The sequence below is a fragment of the Balaenoptera physalus genome, assembly GCF_965194825.1.
Source record: "Balaenoptera physalus genome assembly, chromosome: 3".
NCBI lineage: Eukaryota > Metazoa > Chordata > Mammalia > Artiodactyla > Balaenopteridae > Balaenoptera > Balaenoptera physalus.
In genome coordinates, this window is record NC_138890.1 from 148,708,713 (window position 1) to 148,721,531 (window position 12,819).

At 38.9% G+C, this 12,819-nt stretch overlaps 1 protein-coding gene and 1 long non-coding RNA gene across 8 annotated transcripts in view; both read right to left on the bottom strand.

Moving 5' to 3' along the window:
* The window catches only part of RAI14 (retinoic acid induced 14), a 149,266-nt gene that overhangs the window by 12,021 nt on the left and 124,426 nt on the right, over window positions 1–12,819 (bottom strand). For 5 of the 7 annotated variants that reach the window (XM_082453710.1, XM_082453706.1, XM_082453707.1 and 2 more), the window contains 8 exons: window positions 8,382–8,439; window positions 7,581–7,651; window positions 5,920–6,026; window positions 5,106–5,284; window positions 4,775–4,803; window positions 3,465–3,551; window positions 2,458–2,544; window positions 4–61 (listed from right to left, as the gene is read on the bottom strand). In XM_082453710.1, the coding sequence (XP_082309836.1) occupies window positions 4–61; window positions 2,458–2,544; window positions 3,465–3,551; window positions 4,775–4,803; window positions 5,106–5,284; window positions 5,920–6,026; window positions 7,581–7,651; window positions 8,382–8,439 (676 nt within the window). The remainder of the gene's footprint in view (window positions 1–3; window positions 62–2,457; window positions 2,545–3,464; window positions 3,552–4,774; window positions 4,804–5,105; window positions 5,285–5,919; window positions 6,027–7,580; window positions 7,652–8,381; window positions 8,440–12,819) is intronic. The other 2 variants (XM_082453708.1, XM_082453709.1) reach the window with 2 other exon arrangements.
* On the bottom strand, window positions 9,979–12,816 carry LOC309656916. Its single transcript, XR_014261610.1, has 2 exons — window positions 12,447–12,816; window positions 9,979–12,130 (listed from the first exon to the last, which is right to left on the bottom strand). It is a non-coding gene; the product is annotated as an uncharacterized lncRNA (long non-coding RNA).

The window sequence follows — 12,819 nt, forward strand, 5'->3', positions numbered from 1 at the left end:
TACCCGTAGTACTGTCACTTAGTCTGTCTTTGTTTTCCCGTATAGAACTGATCTCAGCCTGCTGGAACACAAAAATGACTTAAAAGAATATTCCTGAATGGAACACTCTACAAAAGAATCAAGCAAATTTTCCTCCTTGAGTTTATACAAGTTGGTGCTATCCTACTAGAAAAACAGATAATCTCCAGGAAAGAAGATATTTTAAAATACAATAAAAGTGACAGTTATCTCCTGAGGTACAGTTTTTACCTAGAGGTTCCAGAGGGTATATTCTCAAAATATTTTTTAGAAATTTCAGTAAGTATATTACAAATATCTTTGAAGAGTATAATAAAATTACATAATAGCTAATTTAGTGGGCTACGTGCTAAAGCTTGAGATGGTGAATACTACTTCCATAACAGAGTCAAATAGAAGTTTTACTTATCTGGGTAATACATTAAAATACATTAGAAGCACTTTTCAGCTTTATCATTTCATAAATTAACTATTAATATATTATTATTAATTATTTTTAAGGGAAATAGTAGTAAATGAGACCTGTCACAGAAAATAAAGGTAATTTATAAGGGAATAAAAATTCTTATGGCTGTGGACTGACAATCCCCTAAAGATTTCCTCTAAACCTGTATCCCTGAATATCTCTGTCCATTAATATACTGGAAAAATTCTTTACCTTCAAAACCAGATTCTCATTCCAAAACGAAATACAGTCACTTGCCAGAAATTGCCATGTTTTATCTAGATGAGCCGCAGACCATGATAAGAGAGAGAATTGTTCAGCAAAGGAACTTTTGTAAAGGCTCAAATGCTAAAAATGAAGTGGCTCATTTTTGGCAAGTGCTTATCATAAAAAAGCTGTATTTTCACTTAAAAAACTAAATGCTTATTTTTATTTTGCAACTCTATTAAGGTACAATAAACTACATCCATCGGAAGCTTACAATTTGAGGAGTTTTGGCAGATACACACCCAAGGAACCACCACTATAATCAAGATTCAGAATATTCCCATCGCCTCTAAAAGTTTCCTCATGCCTCATCACAGCCAATCCCTGCCATTCCCAGGCAACCACTACTCTCCTTTTTGCATTTTCTAGAATTCCTATAAATGGAATGTCATAGGGGATGAATTTCTTTGAGCCTGGCTTCTTTCATTCAGCATGATGGTTTTCAGATGCATCCATCATGCTGCTTGGCCAGCACTTCATTCTCTTTTATGGCTGAGTAATATTTAATTATATGCATGTATCTCATTATCTTTATCCATTCATTTGTTGGAGGACATTTGGATCGTTTCTAGTTTGGGGATATTTGAATAAAGATGCTATAAACATTTGTGTATATGATTTTTTGATATTTTAATTTCTCTTGGGTTAACGTCTATGAGTGAATGGCTAGATCATATGTTAGGAATGTTGAACTTTTCAAGAAACTGTCAAATGGTTTTCCGAAGTAGTTGTACCATTTTACATCCTACCAACAGAGTATGAAAGTTCTAACTCTTCCACATCATCACCAACAATTTGTATTTTTAATCTTTTTAAACTTTAGCTATTCTAAATTGTGTCCTTTTTATCTTTTTGTGATTTTTTTTAAAAGAAATAAAAGTCTTTTTACACTCTATTTCTGAAAAACATAATTTGTGATATTATTCTTTGGAACGCATTGCCTCCTTTGAGCCATAAGCATATTAGAAGATACTAGGGTAGTAATTATAAGAGCATAACTTCCTTTCCTTGCCTTGTATTTTAATAAAATCTAGTTAAAGCAAGGGAAATGATAGGTTGATAGAATCTTTTCCACATCAATATGCATCCAAGTTAAAAGAAAATTCATTTTTAGTAATTCTTAGAAGGGAGAAAAGAATAAACAATTATGCCATTGAAATTTCATTTTAACAATTATAAATTTTACTTTCTTTCCAAGTACAATTTCCTAGTGATCATTAGGTAAACAGATATTAAATTGAAATACCCTCCCATTCCTTAAAATACTTTCCAACCACAAGTCTAGAGAATCAGGTGGAATAAGACCTAATGGATTTTCTAAAATTCTGAAATAAATACATATTACTTTTATAGTCAGTAAAAAGTTTAATTAAAAATATACAATTACTTCTTAGTAAGACATCAGAGAATAACCATTTCTTTCTTTTTGATTAGTATTATAGCAACTCAATTTGGTAAGATGACTGGTGATCTTAAAGTCTTATCTTTGTCCTTTTTTAATGAAGAAAATTAAATATTAGCTAACAAATATAATTGATTCATGCTACTCTTTTTGTATGGAGCCCATGCTAGGGAAAATAATCAAAGGGTGCTTTATGATGAAAAGGTTTGAACCAATGACTGAGAAATATATTCTGTTTTGCCCAGTGATAGATTTTTGATAGATTAAATCAAATCTATTATGTATCTTAAAATTCAATAATAAGTTGGACACAGAAAGGAAATACCTTGAAGGGTGGTTCAGCAAAAAATACTGATTCCTTTCCTGAAAGTGGTGTTGAAGTTATTGATCTTGGGGAAGACACATCACTCAACTAAAAAACAAAATGAAAACCATCAATAAAGAGTCCTTTTTCAAAGTCTTCTACAGTGCCAAAGAATTAGCCTATTTAACCAATGCAAATAAATGTAACAATAATTATCCTTAGTTTCAATTAATTCAAGGGTAACATATTTTCTGTGTAATTCAGCTACCTCAAATACTTTTTGAAAGTTTGCCCAGTAGAATTAACTACGGAACTTCACTCCTTTATTCACTAGAATTAACGTTAAAAATTTATAAAACTTCTATTGCAGATTGAGAATATTATTAATGAATATGCTAACGTATTTAACATTACTTATTGGATGAGATATTCTGCTCAAATATTTGATATGGATTATTCTTTTTATGGCCTATGATTCTTTTAATAACAAACCCTGGCCTGTTTTTATTTACCATTTCATAGATATTCAAGCTTCCTCCTCTATTCAGTCATCACTATAAGCTCAGAAATGAAAGCTGTTTTTTAATATTAGTCAACCTTAAGTGTAATAGGAAAGGCAAATGTATTTTAACAACGTTTAATAAACCAACTAAAATTCATTTTCAACTAACGCCTCACCAGCTACACATTCTCCCCCACTTTACTAGAGCTGTTAACACAAGCTCTGAAAATAGACTGAGCTCATTATCTTGAGGAAAAAGTTCCTGTCATAGATTTTAAGAATTTTGAGGTTTTTAAAAAAGATACTGTTCAATTCTTCAGTTTTGAAATAAGAATCAACATTATTTCTATACTAATAATCAAAATTCTTCATACCACTATTTGTAATTTAAAACCACTACAGAAAATTTCAAATGTGCACTTAAGGGTCAATTTTAAAACAGTTCTTTTTGGCCTAAACACAAAATGACAAAATTATGGCTTTGTTGTTATATGTTTGTTCATTGTTGGTTTTCTTTTATTTTTACCTGGGTAGGACTGATAGGAGGTGGTGGAGCTTTGCGTTTTTTTGGAGTTCCACTTCTCTCTGAGCTTATTTTAGAGACTTGATCATGCTGAAAGTTATCACAGTCCAAAGAATGGAGGTGGGTTAGTTAGGTTAGTAAAGTCTGAGTAAATAGCTTCATCAAACAAATGAGAAAAACCTCAACAGTTCATGCATTTCTTACTTTATCAAGATCTGAAATCTGCTACCAACATAAAAATAAGTAATATGCATGCTCCAAGTTTTCTTCTAGCAGCCCATGCTTTAAAGCAAGAAAATAAAAAACACAAGACAAAACCAGATTAAGGTGGTATGGAGAACTGGGAAAGTAGAAAATAAGGGGGTGTTTACCACAACTTAGAACCCAGAATACATTCATAGTCTAGCTTCCATCTTAATGCAAAGCAGTGGTATTTCCCCGACCTTTTCATTACTTCCAGTCCTTTTCTTAAAGAATATACAGTTACCCTCCATATCCACAGGTTTCACATCCAGATTCAACCATCTGCATATCCCAGAATTGCAGATACAGAGAGCCAACTGTACCACACTATTTTATATAAGGGACTTGAGCTTCTGCAGATTTTGTTATTCCCTGCAGATACCAAGGAATGACCATAAATATGGGAAAAAGGGGGGAACCTCATCTCTGAAGGTTATGGATAAATATAACACAATTGGTACAAAATAAATTCAGTATCAAGTATTTGCCGATTATGATAATTTTTTCAAGAACCTTGATGTATAAATAAATAAAACAGCCAAATATATATCTCATTAATAAACAGTAGTGACTATGTTTTTAGGAAAAACTCCAAAGTAACAGGGTAAACTTCTCAATTTCTATCTGTGTAAAATGAATGACAGTTTAGAAAAGCTCTAATTAAAATGAAAGAAAATGCTAAATCTCTTACTTTCATTAACTATCTAACATGGCTATGGACAGAGTTCTATAATTCCTGTGATATTACAAGTAGTTAAAATACTGTTGTTCTCAGAGTTAAAATCACATCAAACCTTTTCACACCAGTAGGAAATATTAGTATATTTCAGAAAAAGATGAATATATAAGTAGCAAGTTTAAAGTTACATGCTTTGGAAATAGGGTAAATCATTAAGAAAATATTTACCACCTTACAATGAATCATTTAATCCAAAGATATTTTACTCCTTAAGTAGTTTCAGCATAGTCTTTATCACTTTCCTAATGGACCACAGAGTGGTTTAATTAGAACATGTTCAAACTCGCACAGGCAATGATGAAAAAGAATCTCCATCCCCAAAGATAAATACCTGCTTTGGTTTTGTTGGTGTCTTTGAATCTATAGAAGAAAAGTGAGGGAAAAAAAAAAAACTATAAGAACCATAATGACTCATATCCACTTTGGGTGGCGGGGTATATAAACACACACACACACACACACACACACACACACACACACACACACACACACACACACACCCATACACACAACATACACACAACATACACAATATTCAACACTATTTTTCTCCAGAAATATATTTAAAAGAATAATAAAATATATTGCACAAATTCCTTTAACCTTTGGGGAAAATGGAGTGGATAAATTTAAAACAACACTGGCTATTTTCTTTCACATACCAGCATCCTGAGAGATTTTTGATAATAGAAGGCTTTGAATTCCTGCATTTTCTGAGAGTTTGGAATAATGTAAGGCATTGTGTCCAAGAGAATCTACAAGGTTTAGGTCTGCACCCTTTTTAGTTAAGGCTTCCACAGTGTTAGAGCTGCCAATCTCACAAGCCAGCATGAGAGCAGTTCTAAGGAATGAGGAGACAAAAAATTAGTACACAAAATGTGAAAACTTTTTGCTAGGAAATCATTTCATGTGTCTTAAAAACAGAGGAAAGAAGACTAAGTGCAATTAAACCTGTACTACACTTAATTTTCTAGGAAATTCAAAATGGAATGCTATCAAAATAAAATTGGGTTGCTGTTTTATAAAACTTCAGATTAAATCAGAACATTAAATATTAGGTCAAATAACACAGACATAATCTTCTAAATATGATGGAATTTAATACGATTGGCACAAATCTTGCCTTTTTTTCAAATCAAGTTTTTTAAAGAACCCATAACATTATTAAGACTGTTTTTAAAAAACAACCAATATGTTTACTTTTATTTTGCATGAAAAGGCAAAGGAAACGGCCTATTCATTTTAGCATTTAATAATCTCACCACAGACACAGTCAGCAATGATGCTCCCAGAGGTCTGGGGAAAATATTTTTTAAGTCAAAACAGATTCTTAATTATCCAAAAAAGCAGAAATCAGTAAAAGAAAGAAATTAAAACTGCTTTAAAACAAATGATCCAAAATACAGCTGTGATATTTTGAAAGCTTCTCAGAATGTGGATATCACTGAAATAACATGCTTTCTAATTCTGCGGTACCTTCCATTTTTGTCTCTGGAATTTACATCTGCTCCATGATCCAGGAGAAAGCGACAGACCTCACTGTGGCCATTTTGTACTGCAAGAAGCAGTGGTATATTCCCATCCTAGGAGACAAATTCAGATTAAGATTTTAACTTAGATGCCAAATGCCGGAACTGCAAAGGTCCTTATTCCTTCTACATTTATTCCTGACTTGTCCTGCTGGTCTTACATTTGACCCACCAAAGTAGTCTGCCCCCTAATAGGCCAACGTCACACCCTAACACTACCCTTGTTATGGAATCCCACTGACTGTGGGCTTTTCCTCAGGAGTCAGTCTCTCGGGCCGCTTGTTGTCTCGACTATGATGTGAGAGAGAGTGGAACGCAAAGTATGTAAAGGCTCGAGGCAAGTATACCATGTTTATTGAGAAATGGTTCTCCGTGGTTCTGGAGAAATGAGGGGTTGTCTCCATATGGCATTAGTAGGTCCCACCGCTCTCTAAGCAGTTTCTTCTGAGTGAACTACACATATCCTAGTATCCTGCCATGCCACCACTGTCTTCTCAGCATACCCTTTCATAATCTTACTAGGTATCGAAACATATGTTAAGAGTTTATTTGTTCATTACTGACACATGACTAGATAAAGGGACTGATGGAAAGAATGATTTGTTTAATATGTTATAACAATTGGCAATTCCTTTAGAAAAAAGAATTAGATCCCAACTCATACAAACTATGTAAAATGGATTAAGAACCTCAACATTACAGCATGAACCGAATGAAAAAAAAATACTAGAAGAATTTATAGGTGACAATTTCCAGAATCTTAGTTTGAAGCGGGGTCTGACTCAAATTATGTAAACCATAAAGAGAGGCTTTTATTCTGCTCTTGCCTTGAACATACCCCACAAATGGGGTCAACAGTAATTTTAAGGTGGACATATTCAAATAGGCAAAGGAAAAGAAAAGTTACAATATATCCAATTATTTTAACATGGGGATATTTAAAAATACAATTGCTGCTTAAAGATTAAGTATCCACTCAAAGTCGAACTTCAGAATTTCTAGAAAATTATCTCTGTGAAGTTATAATACTTTCTGGTTATAAAGTACCGAGATTCAGGGAGCGTGAATTTATTTACAGATTCTAAATGCTCACTTCGCAATGTCCCCATCAGGTATAACTTACACATGCCAAGTCCCATGCTACAGCAGGAAATTTAACCCTATAATCAGGAGCAATAGGCATGTCAGTTTATTCTCAAAATAGCCCAGCAAGGTCAAAATAGGCTACAAGTGGTCTTTAAAATTGGAAAACCCTAGTACCAAAGGTAATATATGGGGTGCAAAAAGAAATAGAACTTCTATTTAGACTTACTTTTTATTTATAAAAATCAGGAAATTAAGCCTTATTAGTATTTAGGTTGATGGTAAGCCACGTGTCTATCCTTAGAAACAAACACAGGAAGTGCATGCTGCAAAACGTTTTATAACGGTTTAAGGACCAACTGGGATAATACTTAAATCTGTTTTGCACAAGAGGATCTAGGTCAGAAAGCAACAGACTTTTACCAAATGCTTGGGTCTCTAAGGTCTTCGTGACTCCCAGAAGTAGCCCATGGTGCTCTAGAAACCAGTGTCCATCTGCACCTCTAGTGGTCACCTGGTACTTACCAAATCCTTGAGGTTTATGGGGCTTTTGTGCTCGCAAAGAACCTGCACAGCTTGAAGGCAGCCCTGTGCAGCTGAGAGAAGGAAGACACAGAAACCACAGCCAATCACAAAGCTACTCTCACAGCCAGGGGCATCAAACACTTCTATGAAGGAAAAGTTCACCTTCCACCCAGTTTGCATACGTTGCATTGAAGAGAAATGAGGTCGGAATGGTTAAGTAAGTGGTGTTTTAAATTACTGTTTAATTTCAGTGTCAACCAGACCTAAAGGCAGTGCTTGCCAGTTGTTGCCTTTAGGCAAACCTTTGGTTTAGCTTCTCGTGGGACTTAGCTTTTCCACAACTAGCACTAAAAGAAATTTGCAAATCTCATCATCCTGGACTTCAGTACCAATGTCTTCGTCACTTGAAACTGTGTGACAGATAGTAAAACCAAATGTTGATAAATAAAACTGATTGATGTTCCTTTTGATTCCCAAGTAAAAAAAAATCTGTATCACACATTACCTGAAATCTACAAATGCTCATGAATATCTCTTAAACAAGAACCTCACATTAATTAAAATATAATAACCAGGACAATTTTTACTAGTTGTTTGGCAGGCGATTGACGAATTCTAGCTGTATTTCCTCCGTAAAACCCTACACAATTTGCAAACTGAGGAAAATGGGAATGATGTCTAGGAAGGATGACAGAAAATGGCATCAGGAATAACAATGGTAAGGTTAATGGCTTAAATAAGGAAAACGAACACTTACTGTTTCTCATGGCAGAAGAAGACAAATAAGAGAATGAAAATTACCTGCATAATGTAAAGCTGTTTTCCCAGAGCTGTCGATACTTTCGGCTGGGCATTTAGACTGTAAGAGAAAAATCAATAAATGCGTATAATAGAATTCAGTTCTATTCAGTTCATCCTTTTCCTGCAAGGTATGATGCAACTTCCTAAGAAAAGTATAATAAACATGAATAAGTCCCAACTGCTGTGCTCCAGGGGCCCAGGGTCTCATGGGGAGGGAGACCCATCTCCAAGTAATCATGACACAGGTGAACTGTCACCTCTTGGCTGCTTTGACCGTCCCCTCTCTCTTCCATCAACTCTGTCACCAACAGATCATCCCCACCAGCTAACAAACATGCTCTAGGATTTCTCATCTTGATCCCACCTTTCCCCCCATTTCCTGCCCTAATTCTCTATCCCCCATCACAAAACCAACTTCCTGTTAAGAACTATCCCACACAAGCCATGCTTCCTCGTCTCCCATTTATTCCTGGACTCACTGCAGTTGGGCGTCTGCCCTCAAGACTCCACAGGGATGGCCCTGATCCAGGTGGCCAGCCACCTTCGTGTTTCCAACGACAGCAAACATGCTTGCCCTCCTCTTACCCACCTCTCCCCGGCAATACCCTCCCTCTTCTCCAAACACTCTCTCCTCTCAGCCCCTAGAGCCCTGCCTGGCCCATCCGATCTTGCTTCCCCCCCCCCCCCCCCCCCCCCCGCTGCTCTGGCCACGCCTGCCCCTTTAGCCAAACATAAAACTGTGGGGCTCCTGGGTGTTCTTTCTCTAAGCTCTCTCCCTCGGTGATCTCACCCACACCCATGGCTCGAAATCCCATCTAGAAGCTACTGCTTCCTGAGTGTATATCTTAACAGTGACAACACTAGTGTGTAAGTATTGGCTATTAGTATGTGCCGGGCACTATTCAAAGAATTGTTTTAAGGCTCTTGACAATCCTAGTTAGATACTGTTATTACCCCCATTTACAGATGAGGAAACTGAGGTACAAAGAAGTTAGTAATTTGCTCGGGTCACAGTAAGTGGCAGAGCCAGGATTCAAAGCCAGACAGGCTGGGCTACAGCCAGTGTTCATACCTGTACACAGCAGATGGCATCTCTTGAGCCCCCGGCTTGACAACCCACAGCCTATTTCACATTTCCGCCTGACGTCTGAAACGCAGCACAGCCAACACTTCTGGTTTCCCCTCCCCGACACGCAGCCGGATCCTCCCGAGCCGTCCCTGCCTCTGTCAACGGCGCTACCATCGGTCTAGTCACTGAGCCAGAAACCACTGAGTCATCCTTGATTTCTTCTCCTCTTCCTCCTGCCACGTCTAACCTACCACCACGTCCTGTCAATTCTGTCCCCAAAACACACCCCAATCTACTCTCCTCTCTTTCTCCACTGTCACCACCTGGTCTGAGCCAACACCTGCTCACCTGGACAGCCTTGAGGGCCACCTGGCTGTCCTCAGTTCTTTAGTCAATTCTCTACACAAATCGAGTGAACTTCCAAACTGGCAGTGTTGTTCTTTACTTCAAAGTCCTCCACAGTTCCACACTGTACTTTGAGGAATCACTGTCTGCCCACCGTGACACACAAGGCTGCAGCCTGGGCCCTTCTTTTTTTTTTTGGTGGCCTCCCTGCACGGCATGCGGAATCCCTGACCAGAGATTACCCACGCCCCCTGCAGTGGAAGCGCAGGGTCTCAACCACTGGACCGCTAGGGAAGTCCCCTGGGCCCTTCTTTCTGCTCCTCATTCGCTTTGCCCCCAGCCCACCCACTGGCTTGCTTTCCTCCCCGGCTAGTTAGTGACTTTCCTACCTCAGGCCTTTTGTACTTGCTGTTCTGTCTGCTTGGAATGCTCTCCCCTTGGCTCTCTGCCCTGCTGGGTTCTCAGCTTAAATAACACCTCCCCCCCGGGGCCTTCCTGAACATCCCCCCTCACTCCCCTCTCACAATACTCTGTTAGTTTTCTTCCCAGTGATGTGCAATCGGTCATGTGTATTTCTGTCTTCGTTTACCAGATGGCAAGCTCCAGCAGGATAGGGGCTGCTCTGTGAGTAAATACTCACTGCTTGACAAGGTGCATGGTGCCCAGGGACCACTTGCTACAAGAGAGAGTGGGGGGGAGTGGTGGGCTCTCGGGGGAGGGGGAGAGTTCATTTGAAGACTCTCACAAGGCTTTCTTTGTGCCCACTGCCTTAAGGAGGTGGGAACTTTGAAATGGTAGCCACTGGAGAAGGGAAGTCTCTCCAGCAGACAGATAGTAAGAGCAAAAGGCCGGAGAGAGAGGGCGCAGGGTGAGGGGCGCACGAGATGGCAGTGGCCCCATCACGGAGGGCATGGGTCGCCCAGACGAGGAGTGAAGCAGTTACCAGAGGGGTGCAGGACCCAAGGTAAGCAGCCCATTAGGAGGCCGTCAAAACCTCCAGTTTTAACAACTATCCAGAAAGAGGAGCAGAATTCAGACAATTTGCGGAGAGCAGGCAATGTTGGAAATGTTTGTCTGCCCTTCAGTGGTAAGAAGAATAGAGATCACGTTACAGCTTACCATGTTTTGGCCTAATTTTAGAACAGCACAAGGAACTGTTTAAAGGCTTCAAAGATTCCAGGGAAAAACCAATCCATTTGCATAACCAGATATAAAATTACATTAGAGGCTAGAATATCTGGTCCTTGCCCATGAGGATTTCCAGCTTGTCAAGTTCATTCTTCCTTCAAATCAGAGCCAGATGCAAAGTCTGGATAGCCAAGCTAGGATGGGAATGGAGATTTAAAATACAAATAAGTTAAACAAAAATTTAAGGTTAAGACCATGGGTGTGGAGGCAGGGAAGAAAAGTTCTATTGTAACTGTCTTTAGAGAGGAGTCTCAGAATAAAAATCATCATCGGGCTTCCCTGGTGGCGCAGTGGTTGAGAATCTGCCTGCTGATGCAGGGGACACGGGTTCGAGCCCTGGTCTGGGAAGATCCCACATGCCACGGAGCAACTAGGCCCGTGCGCCACAACTACTAAGCCTGCGCGTCTGGAGCCTGTGCTGTGCAACAAGAGAGACCGCGACAGTGAGAGGCCCGCGCACCGCAATGAGGGGTGGCCCCCGCTTGCCGCAACTAGAGAAAGCCCTAGCACAGAAACGAAGACCCAACATAGCAATCAATCAATCAATAAATCCTTAAAAAAAAAAAATCATCATCATCATCATCACAGATGTTGACCTATGTTTCTTGAATTTCACTTCAAAGACCTGTTAAGGTTAAGCATTGCTGGCACTGGTGGTAGCTTGCATCAGGTCATGCAAGACAAGAAGCTGTGTGATCAACAGACCAGGACAAGTTGAAGAATGTGCCCATATTGCTGCATTAGAATTGCAAAGCCAAATTAAAGCAAGATGCTGCGTCCCAAATGATGCTCAGGAAGGCCAGGACAACAGCTCAAGAGAACAGACATTACTCCAAACACATATTTTATTGCTCTGTGCTGTTCCTGAAAACAGCCAGCTTGCATTTTGACTGGCAACAGCTGGAAGTTACTGTGCAAACTGCTATTGGGATTTCACGAACTATTCATCTTTAAAGATATACGGAAGTCACCCGAAGCAATCATTATAAACTTCCTGGCAAGGTTATCAAACCAGGGAGTTGACCTAAAATTATAAAGAAGAATAAAACCAAGAACTTGAACAAAAGCTAAGAACTAAAGGCTCATCAAGTTACATACAAGGAAACAGTGGTTGAAATTTTGCTTATCAAGAAAAGCTGGGGCTTCCCTGGTGGCGCAGTGGTTGAGAATCTGCCTGCTAATGCAGCGGACACGGGTTCGAGCCCTAGCCTGGGAGGATCCCACATGCCGCGGAGCAACTAGGCCCGTGAGCCACAACTACTGAGTCTGCGCGTCTGGAGCCTGTGCTCCGCAACAAGAGAGGCCACGATAGTGGGAGGCCCGCGCACCGTGATGAAGAGTGGCCCCCGCTTGCCGCAGCTAGAGAAAGCCCTCGCACAGAAACGAAGACCCAACACAGCCAAAAATAAATAAATAAATAAATTAATTAATAAAAAAAAAAAAAAAGAAAAGCTGCATTCTACTAATGACTGAGAGAGAATAAATACTAGGATACTGGAGATCCTGTATTATAAGGATCTCCAACAGCATGAAAATTTTTTTTTCAAGCTGACTATGTAAAGGGTACAAGTCCTTCCAATAAGAAAAAAAGAGCTGAATAAAGCGGAGAAAAGGGCCGGATCCCAGAAAGACACTCCAAATTTTTATTAGGATCCTCTTCTCTACCAGCGCAACTGCTATGGAAATAATCTTCTCCTTGGCTATAATGAAGCTTCTTAGGAAACCCAGGTTCTGGGATAATATTTGAAGGAGTATGTGTGTATGTGTTTGTTCTTTCACACACAAGGTTACTTTCAAATTTTAAAAATGATGCATTTATAATTTTCTGTTGTTCCA